The sequence below is a fragment of the Papaver somniferum genome, chromosome 1 (genome assembly GCF_003573695.1).
Source record: "Papaver somniferum cultivar HN1 chromosome 1, ASM357369v1, whole genome shotgun sequence".
Classification (NCBI taxonomy): Eukaryota; Viridiplantae; Streptophyta; class Magnoliopsida; order Ranunculales; family Papaveraceae; genus Papaver; species Papaver somniferum.
Window position 1 is genome coordinate 184,029,990 of NC_039358.1, and position 24,514 is coordinate 184,054,503.

General features: G+C 36.2%; 1 protein-coding gene across 1 annotated transcript; it reads left to right on the forward strand.

The window, feature by feature from the left end:
* The first annotated feature begins 21,688 nt into the window (after window positions 1–21,688).
* LOC113355519 (pheromone-processing carboxypeptidase KEX1-like) lies at window positions 21,689–22,336 on the forward strand. Its single transcript, XM_026598392.1, has 2 exons — window positions 21,689–21,951; window positions 22,195–22,336. The coding sequence occupies exons 1-2, from the start codon at window positions 21,689–21,691 to the stop codon at window positions 22,334–22,336; spliced, it is 405 nt and encodes a 134-aa protein (XP_026454177.1).
* The last annotated feature ends 2,178 nt before the right edge of the window (window positions 22,337–24,514 follow it).

The window sequence follows — 24,514 nt, forward strand, 5'->3', positions numbered from 1 at the left end:
TATCATTACACAGCGTCAGTCAATTGTATCACAACTTCAACAACAATACTATGGTGATATGTATCACTCCCCCTTAGTCAATACTCCATCTCACATGGAAACCACCCCCCCTTACATAATGATCCAAAAACCATATGTATTTGTAGTGTGAACTACATATTAATTCTCCCCCTTTTTGTCAATAAAATTGGCAAAGGTACAAGAACGAGATCCTAATGAAATTTCCGAAAGAGACATTTCTTAACCAAAAGAAAGCAAAAATATCAACTTGTTCTTTATATGCAATCATAAAGCCGAAGCTAAATGCATTCATCAAGGAGTTTATAAAGATACAAGATAACCCCTATAATATTCCACAGCCGCACTCCCCACAAAGATTTGGCAATTAAGCGCAAGTTCAAAAAGAACTCTCCCCCATAAAATGTTATTCCCAAGGGAACAACAAAAGCGACCTTAATTTCGAAGGAAAAGAAGGATTTCTTTGGACATAACAAATCACATACAGGTATGAATTTGAATCTTAAATATTAAATTAACCACAAGAAGTTCATGATTAATTTAACTAAAAATGCTCAACACAAGTAAACTTATGGAGACTTAAAAAAGCTCAATTAGATTAATCACAAGAAAACCCATAATTAATCTAATCTAAATGCACAACCAAATTAACCACAAAAACTAATCAATTTAATTGGTCATGCTCGACATAATAAAACTTACGGAGCAACAACTAAATAACCACACAAGATGATTAATTTAGTTGAAAATGCTCGACATAAAGTACCTCAAGGAACAACAACATATCTAATCAAAAATAATCAACTTGGTTGTATAATGCTCAACATAAGACACATTACGGAGCCTCACAGTAATACATAAAATATGGATCAGGGAAGATCAATTAATGCGGAATACACAAGGATTCATTCTATTTTCCATCACTATTTGCATAATGACATTTAATAGACATAATCCTTGCAAACAAAAGATTTTAGCCTATCTTCCATCAATAATTGACAATATAGGCTTAACTTTTGTATTTGTCAAAAGTCCATTCATTCTTTCATAAATACATGTATATCAATTCATGAACGACTTTAATTTTGACAAGATATGGGACAATCAAGTTCACGGACGCAAACACACATATCCCATAAACAATTGCAATATATAAAACCATAAAGATTAATACTGCAAAAATCATCTTCCAAACAAGTTTAGGATTTAAACCAATAAATCTAAAAACATGAAGATGAAAACGTTGGACATAACTATGTGTAATCACAATAATGGCTATTCCAATCTCTAGTTATTCTTCTAATAAAAACAAGAAAATAGAAGATTTACTAGGCAATAAGACCTTTAAAGAATTCTTTATCGTCCCCGAACTCCTTGTCGTCAACAGCCATTGGAACATAAGGTTCATTAAGGTAGGATTTTATATCAATAAACCTTCTTGGTTGATGTTGGGGAACCAGGGCCTTCTGAATCTCATGAGTCTTATACACAAAAGCCTTTATTTGTTGAATCTCCTTTCACATCTCTTTCAAGACTTCAAGAATATCAGAAAACATCTGAGAGTTTGAAGGAACGGCTCTTGGCTTCCTCACATTTCTTCTTTTTCTTTTCAATGTTGGAGCCAACTGAGATTTTTCTTTTTCCTTCATGATTGATGGCTTAACAATCATATTAGCATCCTTTCCATCAGAAGACAGGGCACTTGGAGCTTCCATAGGTGTATGGGTTTGTGAGAGGAAATCACAATCTCAACAAGTAGTCTTGAGATAAAAAGGAGTTTCAAGGAAGAAAAAGGAAAATAGGGTTTCGAAACCTTTAACAGGTTCGTACACGTCCAACTCTCAACCCTATAAAGAGTAGAATTGACGATCATAACCCTCTCTTTTTGTTTGATAGACACAAACAAAAAAAAATCAAAAAAAAACTTTTCCTAAAGCCTGTGAGGTATAAAACCATTGTCTCTTTTGATCAGGCACATGAGAAAAGATTTCCAAATCAACACAATCAAGTTGCGTTGTGGTGAACAACCATTTGTCCACCATTTTCCTCTTGAGAGGAATCCTCGGACTTCTGTCTATCAAACCGACTCGACCATACTTTCTTTTCTAATGGTCTTGGTTTATCCTTGGAAACTAACTTCTTAGACGAAGATAAGATCCTACATACCTCAGCGGTCTTCTGAGCAAGTTTAAGCTTCCTTGCTAAATGATTTGCTCTTCGTTGAAGTTTGTTGACGTGCCTCTATTGGTGTTTGTACTTGTAACACTTTGAAAGTTCATGACCCTTTAGAGAACAATACGAACACGTCAAACTAGGATATAAATCAGGCTTATGAGATGTGCATGCAGCTAGACACATGGTGGAACCCCAAACATTACAAACAGAGTTTTTAAGAAATGGGTCAATTTTTTCTTCCAGATTAGTTGGATTATCTTCTGAAAGAATATTGAGATTGATGTATGTATTTCTACAGTTATCAAAATCAATATTTTCACCAAGAAGTGCAACAGTTGATCCCTCGTCTTCATTAGAATCATAGCTGTCAGATATTTCATAAAGAGTTGCAGCAATACCTTTGTTCCCAGTGTATTTTCTACGATTTGGACACTCGTTTGCAAAATGACCAAATCCTTTACACTTAAAGCACTGAGGCATATCTTCGTCATCAGTCTCATCTGTTTCCCTGTTTTTAGGAGGAATACGATTATGAGGTTTAACTGATGTTTTAGGCTTATCTCTGGAGAACCGTTTGCTTCTCTTCAACAGAATATCTCTAAACTGTCTTGTGATCATCGAGACTGACTTGTCAAGATATTCATCTGATGAGTCTGTCTCAGATTGGTCATTTTCAGAGATATACACTTTTTTACTCTTATTAAGTAATTTAGTGTCATTTTGTGCTTTGAACGCAACATCCTTGGTTTGGGATGAATGTTCGTGATCAAAGATCTTAAGTTTCCCAACCAGCGTATTTCTGGAGAGATTATCAAGGTTATTTCCCTCAACGATGGCATGCTTCTTAGAATCGTATCTAGATGGAAGCGATCTGAGAATTTTCATCACAATGTCCTTTTCAGGAATAGTCTTACCCAATGCAAAAGATGCATTAACAATTTCAGACACTTTGTGATTAAACTCATGAAATGTTTCTTCATCTGCCATATGAAGGTTTTCCCAGTCGGAATTAAGGTTTTGAAGCTTAGCTTCCTTTTCACTGGAGTTACCTTCGAATACAGTTTCCAAGATATCTCAAGCTTCTTGCGACTTAGTGCAATTAGTCACATGGTGCTGAAGATTTGGGGTAATGGCATGTATGATCGCATTTAAACCGTCGGAGTTTTGCTTTGCAGCAAGTATCCCAGCAAGGCTGTATTCACCAATAGGTTTGGGAATGTTTACATCTCCAACTGCCACAACGGGAGGATCATAGCCATCAACAACATATACCCATGATTAAAAATCACGCGCGTGAATAAAATCTCGCATAACAATTTTCCACCATAAGTAACTAGAGCCATCGAAGGCTGGTGGTACGTTAATAGAGATACCACCTCTGTCCATAGAGTCAGATCGCTACAAACACAGAATTGTAAGGTTTTAAACGTGTTTGCCTGCTATGATACCAATTGAAAAAGCGGGGGTCTAACAACCACACCCAATATTTCGCTTAGAAATCTGTATGGACAAACTCCAATATACTTTTATGAGAATCAACTAGACAGTTAGACTCAATCAATAAAAAGTATATCAAAGAGTTTATATCTCAATCTCTAGATTTGATCTTTACTCAAGCAAATAGAAATCTGCGAGTCTTTATCAAAGAGAGATAACTTGGATGGTACCAAAGACCAATATCCAATTGTCAATCAATTTAAATCAACAACCAAAAGGTCGGATATTCTAATTGATTAAAGTAACGCACAACCTGTATAATTCCAATTATAAAGATAAAACAATATAATGCGGAAACTGAAATAACACAGACACCAGAAATTTTGTTAACGAGGAAACCGCAAATGCAGATAAACCCCAGGACCTAGTCCAGATTGAACACACACTGTATTAAGCCGCTACAGACACTAGCCTACTCCAAATTAACTTCGGTCTGGATTGTAGTTGAACCCCAATCAGTATCACACTGATCCAAGGTACAATTATGCTCATACGCCTCTGATCCCAGCAGGATATTGCACACTTGATTCCCTTAGCTGATCTCACCCACAACTAAGAGTTGCTACGACCCAAAGTCGAAGACTTTAATAAACAAATCTGTATCACACAGAAAAGTCTACGATAATAGATAAATCTGTCTCCCACGAATATACCTATGAGTTTTGTTCCATCTTTTGATAAATCAAAGTGAACAGGAACCAATCAATAATACCAGACTTATATTCGCGAAGAACAGCTTAGTATTATCAATCACCTCAAAATAATATTAATCGACGCAGCGAAAAAAGATATTGTGGAATCACAAACGATGAGACGAAGATGTTTGTGACTTATTTTCTATCTTGCATGTCGGAGATATAAAATCTCGAGCCAATTATTACAATCGTACTCGTAACGATAGAAACAGCAAGATCAGATCACACAACTACCAGAAAAGTAGTTCGGTCTGGCTTCACAATCCCAATGAAGTCTTTAAGTCGTTAACCTGGCTTAGAAGAAGAAACCAAAGGTTAAAGGATGATCGACTATAGCTTAGCACAACTAGTATCACACAGAATGTGTGGGGATTAGGTTTCCAATTGCTAGAGTTCTTCCTTATATACATTTTCAAATAAGGGTTTGCAATCAATGTTAGCTTAGTAACAAAGCATTCAATATTCACCGTTAGATGAAAACCTGATTATATTCAAGCTAATATTTCTCAACCGTTAGATCGAAAACTTAGCTTGTCACATACAAATGAAATGTCCAATTTTTGGTTTATGAACCGTACCCAAACATTAACATTTGTTGGTTCAACATGTCAACCAAATGGTTAGCCATATGATTACTTTCATATCAACCATATTCTTCTTCACCATAACTAGTTCAAATGACTCAAATGAACTAGTTAGAGAGTTGTTCAATTGCTTAGATCTTATGTAACTACACAAGACACAATCGAAGCAAAAACGGTTTGATTCGCTCGAATCGGTTCATGAAATTTATAGCCACGGTTTGCAAAAGCATTCCTTAGTTTAAATAAACATGAGTTCCAGAACAACCGGTTCTAGATATAACCTGCTCAAGTTCGCGGACTGGGCTCGCGGACTTAAGCTCATGGAAGGATTTCACAAACTCCATCAGAAATTTTCGGGTCGAGAACTTCCGCCAATTCGCGGACTTAGTTTGCGGACTTGGCTCACGCCACTTCCATTTCTCTTGATCAACAAAGTTCGCAAACTTTGGTTCAAGGAATAAGGACTTATACATATATGTGTTTCCACAATTATGCTTATATCCTATCAATGGTAATGTAATTTAAACTCTCATTTGAATCATTGAAATATTCTCAGAGGTCGGATATAGCCGTTATTCACAGACCATTTTTCGTCATAGCAATTTTCAAAGTGATTGAAACATAACATGACTTTCATCACTAGGTAAAGATATTCGGCCAAAGCGAAAGCTTACCAACACATATTTCGAGAAAAAGATAGGCAAGATAAACTCGGCTCGAAATAGCAAATGTGTATAATGAAAGTCTATATATCAAAACGACTTTTGTCTCAAGAGTAGGAGATAAAATAGATAGACTTTTGAGTGACTGATAAGTTCAAGTCTCCACATACCTTTTAGTCGATGAAGATCCACCAGTTCCTTGAGTAGTCCTTCGTCTTATATGATGATTGTCATGGAGTTCTTGATCTCAACTACACTTTCTATCCTAGTCCGAGACCTTTAGCTATGTGGGCTAGAAATCAAGACTTATAGTTTTGATCACTAACATTGACAAACATGCTTGAGATAGCAACGCATGCGAGTTCGACCGAGCAATGCTCTAAAAATCTCCCCCTTTGTCAATTTTAGTGGCAAAACAATTAATACATATGGAATACAAAAATAAATAAATTAACTTTTGTAGCTCATATTCCACATGCCTAATCTTCAACATTACTCGAAATATTCGTCACTTCCAAGTACTCCAATGATCCCAAAGGTTGTAATTTTAGCATCATCGTTGTTGAAAATCCGTAGCTATAACAACAAGAAAACAATAGTTCTCAATCATTGTTATACAGTGTCATAGTATCATTACACAGCGTCAAAGTTCAATTGTATCACAACTTCAACAACAATACTATGGTGATATGTATCACTCCCCCTTAGTCAATACTCCATCTCACATGGAAACCACTCCCCCTTACATAATGATCCAAAAACCATATATATTTGTAGTGTGAACTACATATTAATTCTCCCCCTTTTTGTCAATAAAATTGGCAAAGGTACAAGAACGGGATCCTAATGAAATTTCCGAAAGAGACATTTCTTAACCAAAAGAAAGCAAAAATATCAACTTGTTCTTTAGATGCAATCATAAAGCCGAAGCTAAATGCATTCATCAAGGAGTTTATATAGATACAAGATAACCTCTATAATATTCCACAGCCGCACTCCCCACAAAGATTTGGCAATTAAGCGCAAGTTCAAAAAGAACTCTCCCCCGTAAAATGTCATTCCCAATGGAACAACAAGAGCGACCTTAATTTCGAAGGAAAAGAAGGATTTCTTTGGACATAACAAATCACATACAAGTATGAATTTGAATCCAAAATATTAAATTAACCACACGAAGTTCATGATTAATTTAACTAAAAATGCTCACCACAAGTAAACTTATGGAGACTTAAAAGAGCTCAATTAGATTAATCACAAGAAAACCCATAATTAATCTAATCTAAATGCACAACCAAATTAACCACAAAAAGTAATCAATTTAATTGGTCATGCTCGACATAATAAAACTTACGGAGCAACAACTAAATAACCACACAAGATGATTAATTTAGTTGAAAATGCTCGACATAAAGTACCTCACGGAACAAAAACATAACTAATCAAAAATAATCAACTTGGTTGTATAATGCTCAACATAAGACACATTACGGAGCCTCACATTAATACATAAAATATGGATCAGGGAAGATCAATTAATGCGGAATACACAAGGATTCATTATATTTTCCATCACTATTTGCATAACGACATTTAATAGACATAATCCTTGCAAACAAAAGATTTTAACCTATCTTCCATCAATAATTGACAATATAGGCTTAACTTTTGTATTTGTAAAAAGTACATTCATTCTTTCACCAATACATGCATATCAATTCATGAACGACTTTACTTTTGACAAGATATGGGACAATCAAGTTCACGGACGCAAACACACATATCCCATAAACAATTGCAATATATAAAACCATAAAGACTAATACTGCAAAACTCATCTTCCGAACAAGTTTAGGATTTAAACCAATAAATCTAAAAACATGAAGATGAAAACGTTGGACATAGTTATGTGTAATCACAATAATGGCTATTCCAATCTTTAGTTATTCTTCTAATAAAAACAAGAAAATAGAAGATTTACTAGGCAATAAGACCTTTGAAGAATTCTTTATCGTCCCCGAACTCCTTGTCGTCAACAACCATTGGAACATAAGGTTCATTAAGGTTGAGTGTGTGTAACGGACGGACGGTTGCGGATTAGGGGTCACCCGTAACCGAACCGTCAAAGTTGCGGATTTGCAAAATTGAACCGTGACCGGCCCAATCACCCGCGGATTTAACCTTTGCGGATCCGCGGATTGTACGGGCCGGTTGCGGATTAACCGCGGATTTGACCTAGTTTTGATTGTACTTGTTGGGCTTAAATTGAGTTAGTGTCTTAACTTAGTTTTGATTGTATTCAGTTAGTTAACTTAGTTTTGATTCTATTTGTTGGGCCTAAATTCAGTTAGTGTTTTAAGGACTTTACTTCTTTCTCTTTGGGCCTAGGTTCATACTCAGGTAAGAAAACTTTGCTTCTTTCTACGGTTGCGGTAATCCGCGATTTTCAAATGACAACCGCAACCGTATCCGCACCGCATGCGGATTTGAGGATGCCACCCGTGTCCGTCCCATACGTCTTGCGGTTTGGGTGAAATCCGCAATTTTGCGGACGGATACGGGTTAAATCCGCGTTCCGGTTTTTATGCTCACCCCTAATTAAGGTAGGAGTTTATATCAATAAACCTTCTTGGTTGATGTTGGCAAACCAGGGCCTTCTGAATCTCATGAGTCTTATACACAAAAGCCTTTATTTGTTGAATCTCCTTTTGCATCTCCTTCAAGACTTCAAGAATATCAGAAAACTTCTGAGAGTTTGGAGGAATGGCTCTTGGCTTCCTCACATTTCTTCTTTTTCTTTTCAATGTTGGAGCTAACTGAGATTTTTCTTTTTCCTTCATGATTGATGGCTTAACAATCATATTAGCATCCTTTCCATCAGAAGACAGGGCACTTGGAGCTTCCATATGTGTATGGGTTTGTGAGAGGAAATCACAATCTCAACAAGTAGTCTTGAGATAAAAAGGAGTTTCAAGGAAGAAAAAGGAATGTAGGGTTTCAAAACCTTTAACAGGTTCGTACACATCTAACTCTCAACCCTATAAAGAGATAACTTGGATGGTACCAAAGACCAATATCCAATTGTCAATCAATTTAAATCAACAACCAAAAGGTCGGATATTCTAATTGATTAAAGTAACGCACAACCTGTATAATTCCAATTATAAAGATAAAACAATATAATGCGGAAACTGAAATAACACAGACACCAGAAATTTTGTTAACGAGGAAACCGCAAATGCAGATAAACCCCAGGACCTAGTCCAGATTGAACACACACTGTATTAAGCCGCTACAGACACTAGCCTACTCCAAATTAACTTCGGTCTGGACTGTAGTTGAACCCCAATCAGTCTCACACTGATCCAAGGTACAATTATGCTCATACGCCTTTAATCCCAGCAGGATACTGCACATTTGATTCCCTTAGCTGATCTCACCCACAACTAAGAGTTGCTACGACCCAAAGTGGAAGACTTTAATAAACAAATCTGTATCACACAGAAAAGTCTACGATAATAGATAAATTCGTCTCCCACGAATATACATATGAGTTTTGCTCCGTCTTTTGATAAATCAAGGTGAATAGGAACCAATCAATAATACCAGACTTATATTCACGAAGAACAGCTTAGTATTATCAATCACCTCACAATAATCTTAATCGACGCAGCGAAAAAAGATATTGTGGAATCACAAACGATGAGACGAAGATGTTTGTGACTTATTTTCTATCTTGCATGTCGGAGATATAAAATCTCGAGCCAATTATTACAATCGTACTCGTAACGATAGAAACAGCAAGATCAGATCACACAACTACAAGAAAAGTAGTTCGGTCTGGCTTCACAATCCCAATGAAGTCTTTAAGTCGTTAACCTGGTTTAGAAGAAGAAACCAAAGGTTAAAGGATGATCGACTATAGCTTAGCACAACTAGTATCACACAGAATGTGTGGGGATTAGGTTTCCAATTGCTAGAGTTCTTCCTTATATACATTTTAAAATAAGGGTTTGCAATCAATGTTAGCTTAGTAACAAAGCATTCAATATTCACCGTTAGATGAAAACCTGATTATATTCAAGCTAATATTTCTCAACCGTTAGATCGAAAACTTAGCTTGTCACATACAAATGAAATGTCCAATTTTTGGTTTATGAACCGTACCCAAACATTAACATTTGTTGGTTCAACATGTCAACCAAATGGTTAGCCATATGATTACTTTCATATCAACCATATTCTTCTTCACCATAACTAGTTCAAATGACTCAAATGAACTAGTTAGAGAGTTGTTCAATTGCTTAGATCTTATGTAACTACACAAGACACAATCGAAGCAAAAACGGTTTGATTTGCTCGAATCGGTTCATGAACTTTATAGCCACGGTTTGCAAAAGCATTTCTTAGTTTGAATAAACATGAGTTCAAGAACAACCGGTTTTAGATATAACCTGCTCAAGTTCGCGGACTGGGTTCGCGGATTTAAGCTCATGGAAGGAGTTCACAAACTCCAGCAGAAATTCTCGGGTCGAGAACTTCCGCCAATTCGCAGACTTAGTTCGCGGACTTGGCTCACGCCACTTCCATTTCTCTTGATCAACAAAGTTCGCAAACTTTGGTTCAAGGAATAAGGACTTATACATATATGTGTTTCCACAACTATGCTTATATCCTATCAATAGTTATGTAATCTAAACTCTCATTTGAATCATTGAAACATTCTCAGAGGACGGATATAGCCGTTATTCACAGACCATTTTTCGTCAGAGCAGTTTTCAAAGTGATTGAAACATAACATGACTTTCGTCACTAGGTAAAGATGAATTCGGCTAAAGTGAAAGCTTACCAATACATATTTCGAGAAATAGATAGGCGAGATAAACTCGGATCAAAATAAAAAATGTGTATAATGAAAGTCTATATATCAAAACGACTTTTGTCTCAAGAGTAGGATATAGAATAGATAGACTTTTGAGTGACAGATAAGTTCAAGTCTCCACATACCTTTTAGTCGATGAAGATCCACTAGTTCCTTGAGTAGTCCTTCGTCTTGTATGATGATTTTCATGGAGTTCTTGAGCTTAACTAAACTTTTTATCCTAGTCCGAGACCTTTAGATATGTATGATAGAAATCAAGACTTATAGTTTTGATCGCTAACATTGACAAACATGCTTGAGATAGCAACGCATGCGAGTTCGACCGAGCAATGCTCTAACAACTGGGAAAGTAAAAACCTAATGAAAGATTCTCAAATATTTCAGCTTGGGATCTCAACTTGAGTATCAAGAAATATATTTGAGAAATAAATAAATAAATTTTTAGCACATGTTCAAATACTCATAATGTCAATACAGTGAATTTTCCTAAATATCAACTCGTATTCCGAAATCCATGTGAATACTAAAGTATATACGAAAATCGGATTTACAATTGTTATTTAGGAATCGCTCCTGCAAGTGATCCCCAAGGTGAGGATCGCTCATGCTAAAGATCCTCAAGTAGGGATTAGACCTGCAAAATATCCATGAGATTCCTTTCAACTATGAAACAAGTTTTGCAAGTCTACTTCCTTATAAACTTATGTAGTTAAACATAGTTTTCTAAGCATGGAATCAACCCAAATCTCAACACACAATCTAGTAAATAATTACAAACATAGTGTTATATCGCATTTACGAAGTTCAAAAGATAAATGTTATACTTCATATTCCAATATACCAAAGTTGTAACACAACTTGTATATATTTCCTTGACACTTTGATTAAACAATGTAATGATCAAGTCACGAATACTAGAGATTCATACATATAACTTTGCATGTTATGTTTTCAATGTAAATGACTTAAAAGAAACATATATAGAAATGGAAACAAATCTAGTCCATATTATTAATCTCGAACATAAGAATGATATGTTTGTTGATGTCGGTACGTCTTCAGGTTCTTCAGAGTAACACGAGTTTATCTCAACATTTCTATATTTCATATTCTAACCTAACGAAGTTGACTCTACTAATCTAATTAGCAACTTAAGATTTAGAACTAAAATATAAGAATCAAACTTGACATACCAACGCTTGGAGGGTTCAACCGAGCAATGTTCTAACATTAATATCATGATGTTGATAATCAGTTGGAATGCCCTCCTCTTTGTCTTGAATTTTTTCCTCCGCGAAAGTCATGTTGATGATCGTTGCTCACATTGTTCTGCTCCTCGTCATTTTTATCTCTATGATATGTGATTGGATATCCATCAGTCATGTCTTAAAAGGATAAAATGCTAATTTTCCGCCTCAAAATAATTTGTTGCTCATCATATTTACACAATCTTTAAGGAAATATATCTATCATAGAAGTTATGAATTTCAAAATTTTTTATTCAATTTATGCCCTTAATGTATAATAATGTAACACAACTTAGAAGTTTCATACCTATCGAACTAAAAAACTAGCTTTCGTAAATTTTGTATTCTAGGAATAAAAGACTTACGCTATAATTAAGTATAAACACAACTATAAAATGATTTACAATAATTATAAAAAAAATTAACAGTATTAATTACTAAAATAAGATTATTTTGGAAATATATTATGTGAAAAGAAAATGTACATCCTATTTTGGTGCAAAATTTAAAATTAAAATGAAAAAAATTAATTATTTAAGACGGAGAGAGTAAAAAAACACTAGAAGTTCACATCTACTTAGTTGGTTCAACTTATTTCATATAGGTGAAACGTAATCACCAATTATTGTCCACTTCAAAGGAACCTATGTTTGGCTCTTTGTTAAGATCTAAAAGTTTAATACAAACCATTATTTCGACACTTTTGGAGGTTATGATTAGCTTTGTGCCTGATAGCTCGATCATTATAGTTCCGATGGTATAGCAGAGATTCAGATTCAGATTTTTTTTTTGTTTTTTTTTTGGTTGAGACAAGGCACCAACTTATTTCTAAATGATAAATATATATTACTTACCAAACTTTACACGTTATATTAAAGGAAACATATTAATTCTGTTAAATGTGGACCTTCTTCCCATTTGTAACATTATAACATTGTTCGTTTTACTATGGCAGAGGGATGTCCCAGCCAGGTACTTTCTTTGTTTGAGACAAGGAGAGAAAGAATTGACAACAAATCTTGATGTTAGTCTATGGCTTGCCAGGAAAATTATATGTTGACCATACAAGCAAAGATTGTGGTCATGATTCCTTTAGCTGGGATTTAAGTATGATAACTTGTTTATGGAAGAAAGGGAACAAATTATAGAGATTGAGACCTACATGCTATATATATACTTCAACAATATATTAGCTTGGTATAATAATATATGTTTGAAACAAAACTAGTTATGGGATCGTATACCAAGTGGATTAACGTTCAAATGTATTTATCTTAATTATAAAGTCAAGCAATATCATGTGGAAGTAAAGTAAATAACACAAAACATAATATTTTGTTAATGAGAAAAAACTACAAAAAAAAAAAAACACGGGACCTAGTCCAATTTTAAATACTCTCAAAATTAACCATTTATACTAATTGACGACCACAACTTCGTATAGTTGATACCAAGTAAATTACTCATATAAGTTTCTTCAGTATTCTTGGGCTTACAAGCAATCAGGTCTACGCACGTGAATTCCAAGATAGCCATTTGCTTCACCTGCTGTAAAAGCTTCAACTATCTCGGCTCCTTTGGTTCGTAAACCGAAACAGTAGAAGGACTAACCATTTTAGTAACCGCCTTATTGTGCACCTTCCAAAGCCGACAATGTTCAGAGATAAGTTAGTATAAAGAATTTTCTATTTATCAGTATAAAATTTTTGGGCAAAGATCAATATTAGGACAAAAATTATAAAAATAATGTATCTCAGTTGGCAAGCTCTAGTCAAGTAATTTGACGAGAAAAAACAACAAAACAGTTTGTCTGATCTTTCCACAAGTCTGGTGTTTCGAAATAAACTACTTGTTAGATCTCAGATAATGAAGTGTGCACGAAGCATCACAAAGATCATAATACTAAAAAGAAAAGTTTTCTAGTCTTCAATCTTCAAACTATCACCTTCACAAACAACTTGGTTCATACTAATGATCGATCACACACAGAATGAACGAAGATTGTTAATGTTGGACGATCACTAGGTCTATCTTCAGTCTATAATCAAATAAACTTAAAAATCCAAGAAGAAAAAGCTACACCTCATAGTTAAATTATTGTTAGCATGGGAACATTTCTTGGTATTGAACTATTGATATCTTATAATCTTCAGGGGGAAAAAGATAGATTATCGTACTCTCTTCATTTATAAGGTGACCGCGACTTCTAAACCTCTATCATCCTCGATTCTGCCGTGTCGGAATATTTTTGTACCAAGAGAGGATGAACAAAAACCAGGTCGACCCAATGGTTATGGTTTTGATAACTTACTGAGTTAGAATTATTTTTCTTTTTTCCTCATCTTCGCCTAAATATTAGGAAACTTAAAATCATATCATTTTCTTATTACCTTTTCATTATCCACATACTTTATTTCATTTAATGCCTGTGGCAATGCCCAGATCCCAGAGTCTTGTTCATGCTATGTTTTCTTTATCTGCAAGGTGACACATAAATTGATAATAGCTGCCAAACGTTTGGGTGACACCTTTCATCCCTCAAGGCATGCATCAACAAGCATCCTAGACTAAAACGTATATTTGCCGCACTTGGTACAAATAAAATAATTACCAAAGCTTTTTAATACTATATCTCTCTACTCTGCTAGCCTCACTCTGCTACTGTAAAACAGAAAATGCTAACCATGGGACAAAAGCAAAGGAAAAAATATGAGACGATAAAAAAAATATTAGAAAAAAGAGATGTGGCGCCTCTCTAGAGCTCCACAAAAATTACGCTCCATTCTTTTCCAAAAATCGTTTCTATAGCCAAACGTCTAACTCTTTGTAAGGTTTTCTAAGTCAATCGACATCTCCAATCTCTGTCTCTTTACAGTTTTTTTTATATTTTTTTATGATTTCTCGTCTCAATCTTTTGTATGCCCGTGATTTCCATGGATCTATGCAAATTCTTTCTTCTTTAAGTTTGCTTTATAATTGACTTTTCTTTTACATGAGATTACTTCATTAAATTTTTAGTATAAAGTTCCTAGTCTTATATTTCTTTATAAGTTTTTTCTTTTTTGTTTTTTATTTTACTTTGTCGATGGAGTGTTAATTTTTTTTTTGCAGGTTTTTCTAGATCGGTCATGGACTCCTTCCAGTTTTGGATCTTTGCGCATAAAATCATCTTCATTTTCGCGAATACATTGTCATTCTCGGCTATATTTCCTCCATTAGTTTTATCACATTCTGCTATATTGCGAAACCATAAAATTTCAGCATTGAGTATCTCTCAATATGAGAATCATCATTATCCCCCTTATCAACTTTTTGAAACCATGCATAACCAGTTTTCTCCCCTGAGTCGATCTCCGATCCAAATTCGAAACATTTAAAATTTCAACTTTCCGCCTAAAACTAACCGAGTTTGGTGGAGTCTTCGTTTTTCTTCGGATCACATGCAGTTGATATTTAACAGAATATATTCTTCCCCTTTTCAAAATTATCTTCGGACTTTATTTGGGAACCACAATATTCGCAACTTATCCCATATAACCTCCTCCCTAAATAAAAATAGAGATACACTTTGGAATCTTCACAAACCAAAGACTACCTTAAACCCTAGAAAAAAGTCATGTGGAGAATTAATGGAGTCCGGCAGTAACAATAGCGACAACAGCAACAACAGTCTCACAACCATCACAGAAAAGATGAAAGGAGCTTCTATTAGAAGTAACAGGGGTACTATAGGATCTGTAAGAAACCTAAATGAAATTGCAAACACCTGGTCAAACAGTATGATCGGAAAACTGGCAACAACGTGTTAGATCATACCTCGGTCAACCTCGCATGCGTTGATATCTCAAGCATGTTTGTCAATGTTAGTGATCAAAACTATGAGTCTTGATTTCTAGCCTACATAGCTAAGTCTCGGACTAGGATAGAAAAGTGTAGTTGAGCTCAAGGACTTCATGGAGATTCATCATACAACGACGAAGATCTATACAAGGAACCATGGAAATTCATCAACAAAAAGGTATGTGGAGACTTGAACTTATCTATCACTCAAAAGTCTATCTATTCTATCGCCTACTTCTTATGAGACAAAAGTCGTATGCTATATAGACTAGATCATACACATTTGACATTTCGAGCTGAGCATTCATTGTTTATCTTTTATCTCGAAATCGAGTGTTGGTAAAGCGTTTCGCTTTGATCAAGTTTATCTTCACCTAGTGACGAAAGTCATGAAAAGTTTCAATCACTTTGAGAATTGCTCTGACGTGAACCGGTCTGTGAATAACGGCTACATAGCGTCCTCTGAGAATTTCTCAATGATTGAAATGAAAGTTTAGATTACATAACCATGTATTCCTTGAACCGAAGTTTTCGAACCCAGTCCGCGAACTGTCGGAAGTTCTCGACCAAGAATTTCTGCTGGATTTTCCAAAACTCGTTTGTGTGCTAAGTCCACGAACCCAGTCCGCGAACTGGCGGAAGTTCTCTTTCCGAGAATTTCTGGTGAGTTTGGAAAACTCAACCGATTAACTTAAGTCCGCGAACTTGTTTGTGAACTTAAGAGGTTATGATCTAAAGATGTGCTCTGAACATGAAACTTAAATTACTAAGGAATGCTTTATGCAAACCGTGGCTATAATGTTCATGAGCCGATTCAATCGAATCGAATCATATTTGTTTCAATTGTGTCTTGTGTAGTTACATAAGATATCATAGCAATTGAACAACTCTTTAACTAGTTCATTTGAGTCAATTGAACTAGTTATGGTGAAGAAGAACAAGGTTAATATGAAATGCTCATATGGTTAACCTTTTTGGGTTACTATATTGAACCAACATACACGTACACATTTGGGCATGGTTTTCACGAACCCGGTAAACGTTTACCAAAGTTTGTGTGACAAGCTAAGTTTTCGATCTAACGGTTGAGAAATATTAGCTTGAATCTAAATCAGGTTTTCATCTAACGGTGAATAAGGATTGCTTTGTACCTAAGGCAAAACCATGATTTGAAGGCTATATAAAGGAGACATCTAGCATTGTGCAAAAATAATCCCCACACGTCTGTGTTCTACTAGTGCGCCCGCTAGAGTCGATCTCCATTAACCTTTGATTTTCTTCTCTAAAATCAGGTTAACGACTTAAAGACTTCATTGGGATTGTGAAGCCAGACCGATACTACTTTATTGTAGTTGTGTGATATGATCTTGCATCTTCTATTGTACGAGTACAATCGATTGATTGGTTTGAGATCGTGAGAGTTCTCCGATAGGCAAGATAAAGAAGTCACAAACATCTTCGTCTCACTGTTTGTGATTCCTCGACAATCCGCTTGTGTAGTCAGGAAGGATTGTAGAGAGGTGATTGATTAATCTAGGTTGTTCTTCGGAAATATAAGACCGGATTATCAATTGGTTCATGTTCACCTTGATTTTATATCTTAAGACGGAACAAAACCTAGGGTTTATCTGTGGGAGACAGATTTATCCTTTGATAGACTTTTCTGTGTGAGACATATCTGTTTATTATCAAGTCTGTGATTTTGGGTTGTAGCAACTCTTGGTTGTGGGTGAGATCAGCTAAGGGAATCAAGTGCGTAGTATCCTGCTGGGATCAGAGGCGTAGGAGTACAACTGTACCTTGGATCGGTGGGAGACTGATTGGGGTTCAACTATAGTCCAGTCCGAAGTTAACTTGGAGTATGCTAGTGTCTGTAGCGGCTTAATACAATGTGTATTCAATCTGGACTAGGTCCTGGGGTTTTTCTGCATTTGCGGTTTCCTCGTTAACAAAATTTCTGGTGTCTGTGTTATTTCTTTTCCACATTATATTTTCTAGAATTGAAATAATACAGGTTGTGCCTTAAGATCATCAACTTCTCTATTCCAACTTTTGGTTGTTGATTATAGTTGATTGATCCTTGGATATTAGTCTTTGGTACCGTCCAAGTTATCTCTCTTTGATAAAGACTCGCAGATTTCTATTTGCTTGAGTAAAGATCAAATCGAGAGATTGAGATATAAACTCTTTGATATACCTTTTTATTGATTGAGTCTGACTGTCTAGTTGATTCTCATAAAAAGTATATTGGAGTTTTTCCATACAGATTGCTAAGAGAAATATTGGGTGGTGTTGTTAGACCCCCGCTTTTTTAATTGGTATCAGAGCAGGCAAACACGTTAAAGACCTTATAAGTTTGTGTTTTTAGCGATCTGATTATGGACGAGTCTATCTCTAATAACGTACCAGTTCAAAAATTACCAGATGATTCTAAAAGCTTGGATTGACCTGAGAGAACTGTCACATCTAAGTCAATATCCAAACATTCTCTTGATGTAAAAACTGTTGATCGGGAAACTCTCCTAGAAGAACAGTTGGATGAACTTTCTGATGAAGGTGATTCAGATATTGATAGAGATGTTGATGAGGAAGTCTCAGAGTATGTTAAGATTTTGGATTCGTGGAATATGAAGAAGATTACAACTTCCCATGTCATACCTCTTCTGACTCCTCTCTGTCGAGAAAACAAGAAATTGAGAAGATGTTACGCAGGTGTTTATTTTTCGAATCGTTCTACCGTATCGATCCTCAAGGATTCTGAGAAAAACCTAAGAATGAAGTCACTTGAATGTGATAATCTTTATCAAAAGTACTTTTTGTTGGAAGAGAAACTTGCAGAATCTGAAGCAAGGTTTAACTCCCAGCAAACAAGTTTAGACGACAGAGAAAGCGCTTATCTCACTCGAGAAAAACGTCTTGAGGCTGATTTAGCTGCTGCTCTTGATAAAATCAAGATGTTGGAAGATGACTTGAAAAATTTCAATACTAGTTCAAGCAAATTAACCATTATGCTAGGAGCAAGTAAAAATCATCGTGATACACGAGGATTAGGCTATAAGGGAATAGATGCTCCAAGTATTAGCAAAGAGGTAAAATTTGTCAAGGCTAGTGATTCTTCACAACAAAAGGTTTACACTGATGGCAAAAGTGAAATACCTTCTCCGGCAGTTAAGGTTCAAAAGAGCAAAGTTTATCAACCTCCAAAGTTAGCTCACACGGATCGAGGTAAGAACATTCCTTATGTTTGCCACTATTGCGGAAATAAAGGTCACCTGGAAAGGAGATGTCATTTCCGTATAAGGAATGAGAAACTTCATGATGTTCTTGTTGTAATTTTCCAACCTTTAGGCAAAGGAATCAGTGCTATGATAGACCTAGATTTGCCTATAAACGTCGTACGAATCCTTTTCATAATCGTAATGGTTATCAAAAGGATAACTTCGTAAAGACGAAGACAAGATCCGATGCTCCCAATTGGAGAAAGACTAACTTGCAAAAGAATAGTCAATCCGATTCTCTTCCGGAAAATATTGAAGAGAGTAATGGGAAGAAGGTTTCGGTCATTCCTAAACGCACTCAAAAGTGGATACCAAAGAAAGTCAATGATGGTTTGAGTGTGAAAAGGAATGATCTCCCAGAAAGTTCCATGACTATGGAGAAAGCAGTATCCATGATGCTGGAACTTAAAGATTTATTTGGGAAGATGGATTTGGATGTGAGAGGCTCTAAAAGTGATCTCTTTCATGATAATCCAAAGATCACTTGTGGTGAGCAAGACTTTGTTCACCCCAACGCAACTTGATTGTGTTGGAAGTGCATCCTCACCAAGGAATGACCTGCTTTGTATACGGTAAGGGAAGCACAAGAATTGGGGCACACGGATTATGTTCGGTAAGGAGGTAGAATTCGATTGGATTCATCTAAAAAGGTATGTCTATAAACTTGAGCAAGATTTGTACTTTTATTTGCTTAGAATACTTATAATAATCTTGTTTATCGTTCATTTATACCTAACTTGATCTGTGTTTAAGGTTCTCAAATGTTTAGGTTTGAAAATAATAGTTCGGGATGTTTGGACTACATGGTACACATACCAAGTATGCATAAAAACATTCAAAATCAAAATACAGGGGTTTAAGTTCGCAAACCCGTATGCATACTTGACGTCGATATTCGGTAAACTTGTTTTGGCCGTAACTTCTTCGTCCGAACTCGGATTTACCTCATTCTTTTTTCATTCTATTCCTTATTGAATTACCTTCAAAATGGAGATGAGAATTGTTAAATTTGTATGAGTTAATATTGGTCTTTGTCCTGTCTCTTATTTTTTAGTGTTTGCTCCGTTTCGTTGCACTTGTTCTATTCTCTTGGACTTGGGCACTGGGATTCTTGGAGAAATCATATTCTAAGCTATTTTGTGGATGTTACAAGAGTGATATTGGTGAATCACAAAGAAGAAAGTTCGAGAATGGGTAGTATTTCACATTGCTATATATTCTTGAATGTTCACAATCATCTCATGTGAACTATGGTGCATAGTCGTCAATGACTTTGTATGTTCTTATTTGTTAAGGAAATATTTTTATACGATTTTGGTAAGCACTATTGGTATAAATCCGTGCGAAAAAGATTGATTCTACCTTCTAAGGGAAAAGATTGTTATTGCAGTATTAATTTTTATGATTTTGTGATATCGCGATTGTTTATGGGATATGTATTGTTTGCATTCCTGAACTTGAAGGTCCCATATGCGGTCAAAAGTAAAGTCGTTCATGAATTACTATTCGTATTGATGAAAGGACGATGAACTCTTGACAATTACAAAAGTTATGCCTATGCAGTCATGTATTTGATGGAAAATAGGATGATATCTTTTGTTTGACAAGGATAAAGTCTATTATATCGTTATGATGAAAAATAGAATAGATCCTTGTATGTTATCCACGGTATTGATCTTCATTGATCCATCTTGTTATGTTTTACCGTGAAGGCTCCATTGAGTGTCTTATGTTGAGCACGATATAACTAAATCGATTATTCTTATTGGCTTGTTAGTTGTTCCATAAGATGCTATATGTCGAGCATTAGGAACTAAATTAATCACCAGTTTGGTTATTTAGTTTTTACTCCATAAGTTTTCTTTCTTATGTCGAGTACATGTACTGTTAAGGTTGTCGTATTCTATGATGAACTTAGTCGGGGTTCCATAAGTTCTCTTATGTTGAGCCAAAAATAATTAAATTGATTACTTCGATGATTAGTTTGGTTGTTTGTATTCCAATTAGATTAATTATAGGTTCTCTTGTAATTAATCTAGTTGAGTTTTCATATATTTCACAAATTCTTGTGTTGAGTATATGAACGACTATACTAATCATGTTCTATTGGTTAATGTAGTCGTATATTCCGTAAGGTTTTCCTTATGTTGAGTATGTGAACGATTAAGTTAGTCATCTCCGTATGATTACCTTAGTCGTAGCTCCGTAAGTTTACTTATGTTGAGCACTTTCAATTCAATTGGTCACTTTTGTAGTTTGATTTAGTTGTGTTTCCAATTGAATTAATCGTGAGTTTACTTGTGATTAATTTGGTTGAGCTTTGGATATAGAAAATCATTCCTATGGTTTTTGGTGTCCAATTAAAAAATCCTTCTTTTCCTTCGAAATTAAGGTCGCTCTTGTTGTTCTTTCGGGAATGACATCAAATGGGGGAGAGTTCTTTTGCACTTGTGCTTAATGGTAATATCTTGCGGGGTGTGCGGCTGTGGAATTTTATAGGGGTTATCTTGTATCTTAAAACTCCTTGATGAATGCATTTATCTTCGGCTTTATGATTGCATCTAAATTAAGTTGGTATGTATTTTTCTTTTAGTCTATGAAATGTCTCTTGTGGAAATTTCATTATGATTCCATTCTTGTACCTTTGCCAATTTTATTGACAGAAAGGGGGAGAAATAATGTAGTTCACACTACAAATACATATGGTTTTCGGATCATTGTGTAAGGGGGAGTGGTTTCCATGATCGAGATGGAGTATTGACTAAGGGAGAGTGATACATATCACCGTAGTATTATTGTTAAAGTAGCAGACAATGGTGACTTCCAGTAGCATATCCGTAATCCCGTGCTTCTGGTTCCATACAATGGTGACTTCCACTAGCAGTAGCAGTGACTATGATCATGAGTATTCCTCCAGTTCTTCGGACGAGGATTCCAAGGTTCCAGAGATGAAGATTTCTACAGCAGAATCTCGCGCCAAGATGGACCATTCTGCGGAAATGAAATGCGGCGTACCCCTTAACAACCGTAGAGTAACTCGGGAGGAACTCTTGAAAAGGAAAGCTGAAGATGACATGTTAGCTGATCATCAACAACGAAGGGACTGAATCCAACACCGGATATTAGCAGCTGAGGAGAAGCTTCAATCTCGTGCTGAGGGTGTAGCTTCAGACTCGGATGCTTCGGAAGACGAGCCCGTGTGGGTGCCACCGGAGCGCAAAATCAAGCCAGACCGGTGCACTAGGGAGATTGAGAGGCTAGTTCAAGCCGACCTTGAAGCTGAGCGTAAATAAGAAGATTATTGGGAGATGATGTACAGTGATCCTGATATTCATTCAGACTTCGTCAATCGCCCTAACAATGATTCTGATGACGAATTCGAAGAGGATTCAGCAAAAGACGATGATGATGAATCTGATAATTCTGACAAATCTGATGACTCTGACGAATCTGACGATTAATTTTGCTCATGAATCCCTCTAAGATTGTTTATTTTTCGTTGAAGTAGATACTTTCTGGTTATTTGAGCAGCTTGGTTGTAGAGATGTTTCGTTAGAGATTATTTTTCGAACTGTAATTCCTTGTAGTATCTCCTTTCTGAACCTTCCTCATATCTCCAGTCGCTGGACCAATGTCCTCGTAGATGATAATTACCCACAGAACGCAATCATATGAGCTGTGTACGAAACACGTGGCCTGCTAGACGACTGATCCGTAGTCGTAATGTTGACCATCCCCGAACTGTCAGTCCCCAGTATTGTTACGCTTTTCCCATATGTCATGCATCTGATTCGAGATTTAGGGTTTCTGTAGAAACCGCAACAGACTGGTTTACCCGTTATAGGATAAGCATCCAAGTTTGACTTGCGACACTTTAGGGTTTTATTTAAACAGTCGACCCTCTGCTGCCTTTGTGTATTATCAGAAGAAATTTTGATCACGATCCTACCTCTCGTCACCATGTCCATAACCAGTGTTTCTTCCAGAAGTGAATCTCGTGCCGAACATGTTGTGGCAGTATCCGTCTCGGTGAGTTACATATTTTCTATTGTCTTTGTTCAATAAGGATGATTGATAAAAAAAAACAATTTGTCGCAGGATAATGAGAAGAATCAGCAGTCCTCTTGTAGCTTGAGACCCAAACGGACTATTAGAGCTTCTGCCCGGTACAGGTCGGCTCATGCTGATGCTGGAACGTCTGTAATTAATTCCATAAGTTCTCGACTGAAGTTTTTACCATGCTTAATGGTCAATAAATTTAAATACTCCTTCGTTCCATTGCAGGTTGATGATCGTGTTGTTGTCGATGCTAGAAAAAGGAAGAACGAGAAATCCGTGGTTGTGGCTGATGATAGAGGCGACCGTGTTGACGAGAACTCTACTGACTCCGTGAAGACTGGGTTTAGAGTTCATGCCCCTGAGTATCCAGCAACTGAACTCCCATTTGAGGCTTCCATGATCAACAATTTCCCGAATAATGAAGTGGTTGGTGGATTCGTCATTCCCAAGTGTAACGCGCCCCTGTACACCAAAATTTGGAGAAGGTATAGGCATATTGCTACGACCAAGGTATGGAAAGGTTTTCCGCCAACCCTCCTGACTACAGTTGCAGGATTGTTACCGGTCATTGAGAAGATGAACCGGATGCATCAGAGAGATGTCAAGAATCATGAACTACACAAATGGGACGAGATGATTTCGAACTGTGAAATCCTACAGTTCAATATAGGTTGGCTTCGTCATAGGCTCGAGATGATCAAAATTCACAAGGCGGCGGCTGCTGCTGATGCGATTTCTGCGACCACTGCCATATTGGAGGAGGAGAGGATGCTTTCCTTGGAATCAACAAGAGTTGAGAAGTCAGTTCAGGACTTGAAAATGAAAACCAAAAAATTTCGGAAGAAGCTTGACAGGGTTTTCTATAGAGATTACCTCTGTTGGATGGTTTGCTCTGAGTGAGCGTTTTTTGGAGAGATTTTGTTTTGATATTGAGACTTGTTTAATAAAGCACATGATTGGAAGAATTTTTTTGAGATTCATGAAAACTTTAAATTTTGACTGTATGAGCATGATGCATACTCTTTGAAGGAATAGAAATTACATTTTGAAAATTAACATGCAATTGTTTGTTAATCATTTAAGCGTAATACGCCTTGAGCCACTTGTCGTTGATGATGTTTCCCTCAACTCCTCTATGAACAACTAAGATTTTGTAATATCCGCTGGATATTGCCTTGATGATCACATAAGGCCTTTCCCATTTCGGAGAGAACTTGGGAGCGTACATGTCTTGTTGGATATGTTTTGCTGTTTTCAAAATCAAATCTCCTACTTGAAATGTTCGAGGTCTTACCAGTTTGTTGTAGGCCTTAGAAACCCTTTGTTTGTAGGTTTCCACATATTTTCCACTTTGGCTCTTCTTGAATCGAGCATGTCCAATTCAGCAATTCTTGAGTCTGAAACATCGGCTTTATCCCATTGTACCCCACTGACCGTTGCGATTCTTGCAGAAGGAACCTTGATTTCGATCGGGAGAATGACATCATCGCCATAGACAAGAGAGTACAGTGAAGTCCCGATTGAGCTTCTTGGTGCAGTTCGGTAGGCCCACAAAGCCATGGGCAATTCCTCATGCCAGG

Coding starts and splice junctions, on each gene's coding strand:
- LOC113355519 (XM_026598392.1), top strand. CDS start 21,689: ATGGTGACTTCCAGTAGCATATCCGTAATCCCGTGCTTCTGGTTCCAT. Junction 21,952..22,194: donor AGGAAAGCTGAAGATGACAT/GTTAGCTGATCA, acceptor GATGATGTACAG/TGATCCTGATATTCATTCAG.